Source organism: Coloeus monedula, assembly GCF_965178545.1.
Source record: "Coloeus monedula genome assembly, chromosome: 5".
Classification (NCBI taxonomy): domain Eukaryota; kingdom Metazoa; phylum Chordata; class Aves; order Passeriformes; family Corvidae; genus Coloeus; species Coloeus monedula.
The window spans coordinates 66,826,167-66,833,064 of record NC_138785.1 but is presented as its reverse complement, the minus strand read 5'-3'; the positions used below and the strand labels follow the sequence as shown (position 1 = coordinate 66,833,064).

The following is a 6,898-nucleotide window of genomic DNA, read 5'->3' as shown; positions in this document are numbered from 1 at the left end:
CGACAGGTAAGTGTAAGCATTGACAAGCTAATGCTTATTATTCCATATACTCCTAGACAGTTTACATTAACATTTTCCTTTCTTAAGAGTACATTGCTGTTTAGACATTAAGAACTCCACTGGTTGCGAAATTCTCATCTTCCAGACCACTGGCTTTAGCCTGAGACTGCTGCTCAAGCTTCTCCACCATCTCTTTCAAGTGATCTTCATCTTTGAAAAAATACACATACAAGTCTCTTTCCATCTGATGCAGCCTATTGGACTCTAAAAAGCTTCTCTTCGACTTCAGATCAGCAACCAGATCCATAAGGAGATGATTTAGTTTCTCTAAATCCACTTCTAGTTGGTGAAACTGCTCAGTAAGTTCCTAACAAAAAATACAAGACAAAAAAATTACTACTTTTCTATTGTTAATACACTAGCTGGTCTAGAAATATAAAAGGTTTTTTGTTTTGGGAAGGCACTTGTTTGTAATCAAAAAGCAATCACAAAAAAAAACCAGAAACAACTATAATAAGGAATTCCATTCAATTTACGTCATTTTTGAGCTCCATGTAACAGAACTCACATCAGGTTATGCAAATGTAATTTCATTTACTTGTTGACCGGATGAGTTAAGACCACAAGAACCTGACCCTGACCTAGAGAGATGAGTGTCATATTTTATCAATTACAAGTCTTCATTGCTAGTCAAATCTTAAAAGGGAACAAAAAAAGGTCATAACAAAAAAGCCAAATCACTTTTACAATTAAATCATCGATTACCAGCTACAACTTTCCCAACTGTCATTCTTATGATAGTTCAGTATAAGCAGACTAATCATCTACTTGCACATTATTCCCTTATTAAGGAATTACTTTTCTTGAGGAAACAGTAGCAGTAGAACAAGATGTCATATTTTAAGAAGCAACTTATATCAATAGGAAGGTATGTGATTTATCAATGTGCAATCCCTAAATACGTACTGTTCCAATTACAGAGTCTCATTTTTTAATAAAAACTCTTCTATATGTTGCAAATTCACTTGACAGATAAATGTTAAATACATTTTTATGTAATTAACCAAGGAAGTATTATGTAACAGAAGATTTCCCTTGATGCATTTTTGAGGTATCTACAATCTTTTAAAACCCGTAACAAGGTGCATTTAACAAACCCTGTTCCCATTTAAAAGATGTTCTAAACACAACACCTGAGAGCTGTGTAGCAGGACTGTCCTACCACAACTGTCCTTCAAAATTCTGGTATTTTTATTTTATCCAAATGATCCACCTGTAGCCAGTACTGTTGAGGTTTTAGAGGTAACGGGAGAAAACCCAGATGAAATGAAGAACAACATAAATGAGTTTTCCAGTGACACCCAATCCAGACAACACATTTCCCACACCGTAAGTTTACGGGAATAGAGGACTGCACATGCCTTTGAAAGAAATTCAGTTAGATGCAATGGTTTGCTCAGAAACAAAAAAATTATTACTTGCCAGCATTTACAAAAATCCAACATTTGCCAAGAACAATGTAAATACAGCATCCATCATCATTATGTTAACAGATTTGTTGCTGATAAGTGAGGACAGTTTGTGTGTCTAGAGCTTTCACACTATACTTCTATCAGTAAAAGAACATGACACATAATGTAGTAATTTTTTAAAAATCAATAAGGGCTTACCGGACTCCGGAGTTGTATCTGATTTGTTCCACAATAGAGAGCACCATGAAGGGCATCCACATCCCGTTCTAGGCTGGACAAAAGGAGAGACTGCTCTTGAGCAGATGCTGCCAGCTGATCTTGTACTGTAGCACAGTCCTGCTTTAACTTCTGAGCCATCTGCTCCAGGCTTTTGTATGTTTTAAACAATTGTTGTTTTTTATTTCCTCCTTCCAGGAGCTGATACAGCCTGTAACAAGTGAAGTTAGACACACAAGCACTTTTAAGTTTCCTATGCACTCTATCATCATTAGTTAAGAGATAGATGTCTGTGTTGAGAAGTCAGAGGACAAGTAAGGCAAGTACAGCTGAGGGCACTTTTACTACACTGCTATATCTCCCACTGATTTCAGGATTCCATCTATATATAGTAGTGATTAATAGGAATCCAAAATACTTCAATATCAAATTAGCAGCAACAAAATACTAAAGTAACAGTTAGTAAGTACATCATGAATGCAAATAGAAGTTGACAGTGTGCTTCTGCCAACTATTTCCTGACACTTCAAGGACTGCAAAATAAGATAGATTTTTTTTAAGTGCTGAAAGAAAGCAGACTTCAGTGGCCAATGAGAAATAAGAACAATCTTTGTAACAGTTTCAAGCTTACTGAAGTATTTCCTGTTTTCCATCTATGAAGAGACTGCTAAGAAATTCTCCAATTAGTTACAAGTCATGCAAAACAGAGCATTACAAACTATAGCAAACTTACCCTTACCCAAACTGTACCCTTACACTGCACAGGAATAGGCTAACACAATTACAGGCAACTTTGTTCAAATGTTACTACCACTTCTGTGTAACAAAATCTTCAGGAGTTGATCCCTAACATAAAATCAGACTGGCTTTATTGAGAGCAGGAGCTGTATTTCAGAACTGAATGTCTTTCAAGTGTCTTCTGTTTACAAACCTGATAAGGTTTTTAATTCTTTCCATTTCCCCTCCCTTTTTCTAACAAAAAGAAAGAAAAAGAAGAAAAAGTAGCCAGAAACATTTCAGTGATTTGAAGACTTTATAATAAACCTGAACAAAAATGTAACAAGTTGACACAAACACATTCAGTTTCTTCCTAATTCTGCTGCCTAATTCTTCCAGTTATTCACTGTGCCAAACCATACTCAGCTATCATTAATCAATTATTAAAAAAACCAAAAACACTTAAAGCACTATTCTAAAGAAGGAGGAAAATCTGACAGTAACACACCTGTAATTATACAACATACCTCATCAAAAACTTCAGTCTTGATGGAAGAGCAGCACAGCACACATCTTTAACTGTATCACCTGAACTACAAGACTTAATTACTTAGATGGTGAACAACTAGACTCATACATGGGCTCCAGGACACTCCAACCAGCTGGCAAATCAAGCAGTAAAAATGAGCTAAACACATTTCATAGTCCAAAAGAGTCGTTCCTCTCTCCTACCACACGGGGTTTTTTTTGCGGGCTCAGCTGATGAGGCCGTGCATACAGCCTGGGAAATCACTGCTATTAACATCTATACCTCTAGAGTAGAGTTTCAGGACGTGCTAGATAAGAAACGCTTGGGTTTAAACATTCTTCATGTTACGCATATTAATTAGGAATGCTTCAGCAAGATTAAAAAGACAGATAATCGAACAGTTTTTCCTCAGGCAAACCTGAAAAGAATTTCAAAGAACAGGGACAAAACAAGTTTCACATCTTGAAAATTCAAAACTCTAATCAGCTACAACTTGTAGCTAAGAACTCAGCAGCAGGCAAGGCTTAGCTTGCCTGAACTTTCATCTCCCCATTATTTCAAAGTAAGTCTAAGTTCAATAATGACTCTAATGCTCACCTGCAAGAGAAACCATCCTCTGAACTAATAGTGCTCCTTGGCTTTGCTGGTTGAGTTCGTTCAGTTATCACCTGTAGTCTCTGCTGCAACTCATCAGTGCTCTGTTTCAGAGATTCTACCAAATTCTCAAGTTGACAGCTGATCTCCTGATGTTTCTTCATCTCCATTTCACAGGCCAGATGAATAAGTTCAAATGATGTTTTCTGTCTTATCAAATGCCTGCCTATTTTATCTTGAATTGCAGCATAACAGTCCTGCCGAGCAATTTGGTGATCTAAGTACTCTTTCACCACTGGTGCAGTCAAAAGCTGTGCATTCTTCTTAAGAAGGGGAAGTAGCTCTTCATTATTTAACTGAGCTATATCTTGTTTAATTGATGAAATTTCAGCACTTAAACTAGATATTTTAGCATCAATGTTTTCCTGTTGTCCAATATCCTGCATAAAACAAAATACTTGTGAATTTCTTCATAGTTCCCTCCAAGCCACTCCCCAAACATTTCTTCAGTTCATATAAAATTCATGTATTTATGTTACATTTATCTATGAAATTAAATCCACAAGTAGTTTCACAGAATTTTACAACATAATGCAAATACAGATGAACAAAGTAATAAATATATTTCAGTAAAAAGCAATTTCATTCTACCACAGAGTCAGGGAACAGTTTATTTTGTTAAAAATAAAAGAGCTGCATTTTACCCAGCACCTACATTTCAATCATGTCTAACTGAGATCTCACATGCAAACTTAATTTTTTATATTCAGTCGGATGATCAACACTGCTGGCAGAATCAATCTTTTTCAAATTACCCTAATCAATCAAGTCCTATATACTAGTCATCCATAAATGAAAATATACAAACTGACATGATGCCTCAAGTGATTCCACAACTGGCATAAGCAAATACCTTTCCTTTCATTATGATTTCTTCACAAATCCCACTAGCCACATCTCATTGTCACTAACTTGTTGAGAGACTTCTGGGGCTTCAACTATCAGATTCATTTATTTGGTACAAATACTTGAGTTTCCAGAGTAAGTGAACTAAAACTTTTTAAGGTTATGCTATGCAAAATGAACAGGAATACATTTATCATATTGGCTCCTTGATACCACGAAATTGCAACCAAAGCTAAGATTCTGTTTATTGTACAAAGAGTCAGTTCTAATTTGAAAATTCTAAGTTAAACTAAACTAGAAAGGTATTATAAGTTCTAGTATTTTAAAGGTAATAATGCTGGAAAGTAGAATTAAAGGTACTGTGCCACACTGAAGAATTTCTAACTATGGAAAATGAAGCTGTTTCACAAGAGCAGTTTTGTGAGCAAGATGAGAACTTCATAAAAGTGTAATTTCACTACATAAAAATAATTGAAATACCAATAACTCAGCAATTCCTTTCACTAGATCCAGTGGAACATGCCTGTTTGAAACTCCAGTACCTTCCATCACCTCTTGTGCCTTACCTTGTCCCAGGACTGCAGCAGGCTCTCTGCACACTTGATAGCTGAATTCATGCCCTCCTCTTCAGCTTGCCGCTGAATTAGCTGGTTCTGACCACAAATATACGCTGCCTGGAGCCTGGCTATCTCTTGCCTCTCTTCACAAACTTCATTAGTCTCATTGAAAGTGACTTCCTTGATTAAATCCTCAAGTTGAAAGCTGCCTTCATGTGAATTTTCAGCACATTCAGGCATACCTTTATAAAAATGCTTTTTTACGTATGACGTAAGTGCCGCAGTGCTTTCATCTTCCAGAGACAAATATTTGTCCAAAGAAAGCTGGGAAAAAAACACTGGATGTACATCCGACTCTTGTTCTGAATCTGAAGCAGTGAAGAAAGAGGCAAATTTCTTCACTGCAGCTATAAGAGACTGCAGTTCATTGTCAAGCTTATTATTTGCTGCAGTAAACGCTTCCAGTCCTTCTTTCCAAGCCTTACGTGCTTCTTCCTCTCTGCTTTGGAATGTTTGTAACACGTGGCTGTTTGCAGCAACCAGCAGTTGAAGCTTATTATGGCGGTGAATTTGAAGGTTTTTTAACTTCTGAAGAGTTTGAAGCTCATCCTCTAATTTCTTCACTTCTTCCTCTTCTTGCATGTCCTCCTCTTGGCTACTGTTCTTTGAACCCGTGGGCTCCAAGGTTTTAAGGACTGCATCCAGTGCATTTCCTTCCAACACAGGCTTACCACACTTGAGAAGATTATCAAAATCTTGCAGCTCTTCTTCAGATACCACATGTTTCTCATTTATGTTTCCACAAAACCACTCCAGAAATGATTTGTCTTCTGAAGACTCAAACATCCAGTCAAAATCTTCTCCATTAAGCTCATCAGCCTTTGGATATCCAATTTTTTTAAGAATTTCCACAAAATCCTTTCCACAGCTCATGACGAAAATATTTTTGCAAGTAGAAAATATCCAAATACATGAAAAAATCTGGGGTATTATTCCAGTTTAAATTTTTTTGCCATTTAAAATGAATATTCAGTATTTTCATAAAAAGAGTCTGTACAGGAAAAAGGAAGTGTCAGATCACAAAAAATCCCCTGAAAATTGTTTTGGATCAAAGTGGCTATTCAAAGACTACAAAACAATTTTAATTTCAGAGATCACTTAATAGCTTTTGTTAATCAAATCAGGACATATTTTTGCATCAATTATATCCCAGATCATTGCAAGCACATATGTTTTTCCTTAATTCACATAAACTTATTATGAAAATAGAATAGCATCATTAGTTTAAAAGCAACAGGTGTTAATATTGAGCAACTCATTGACCTGCAGAAGTGATTTTACTTACACAGTTTTCCTCACATTCACTTAGAAAAACACCCACAATTATTTTATATCTTCCAAAATGAGCAGGGTTTTCAGTTTGTTCTAAAAACAAAACTATAGTGAAGTTACACTGCACTTCAAGATCTTGGCTATAAGGGTTGTTTTTACCTCGACAGCAAGCAGAATCTTGTCTTCTAAACCTTTGCTTTAAAGTTTCCTCTGAAAATGGAACAAGAAATACTTTAACATATAAATATCTCAAAATAAAACTGCAGGGTTTTTGATCAATTATAAAAAAATTAAAATCAGTGTAAAAACACTCTTGTGAAAACAGTCACAACTTACAAGAACAAGGAGTTTGCTGCTTTTCTGTAATTTCCTAGTAGACAAATAATCAGCTTTGGGATCCTAAAGTGCATGTAACAGACAGCAAAGGATATAGGATAAGTTATCAATAGATAACTTAGAGGCCTTGTTTGCAAGACTCTGGTAATACTAAGGGATTTTTTTTAGTTAGATATTACTTAATACTTTGTTTCTAAAACATACATTTCACCAGAGAACCCCACTTTGCTAGCCAGCCT

General features: G+C 35.8%; 1 protein-coding gene across 1 annotated transcript; it reads right to left on the bottom strand.

Moving 5' to 3' along the window:
- Positions 1-5,924, bottom strand: HAUS3 (HAUS augmin like complex subunit 3; the record flags this gene model as incomplete). The annotated part of the gene is made up of 4 exons (XM_082281262.1): positions 1-367; positions 1,671-1,899; positions 3,532-3,968; positions 5,001-5,924. 4 exons carry the CDS (start codon positions 5,922-5,924, stop codon positions 101-103), a joined length of 1,857 nt encoding a protein of 618 aa, XP_082137388.1. The 3' UTR covers positions 1-100.
- Between the last annotated feature and the right edge of the window lie 974 nt (positions 5,925-6,898).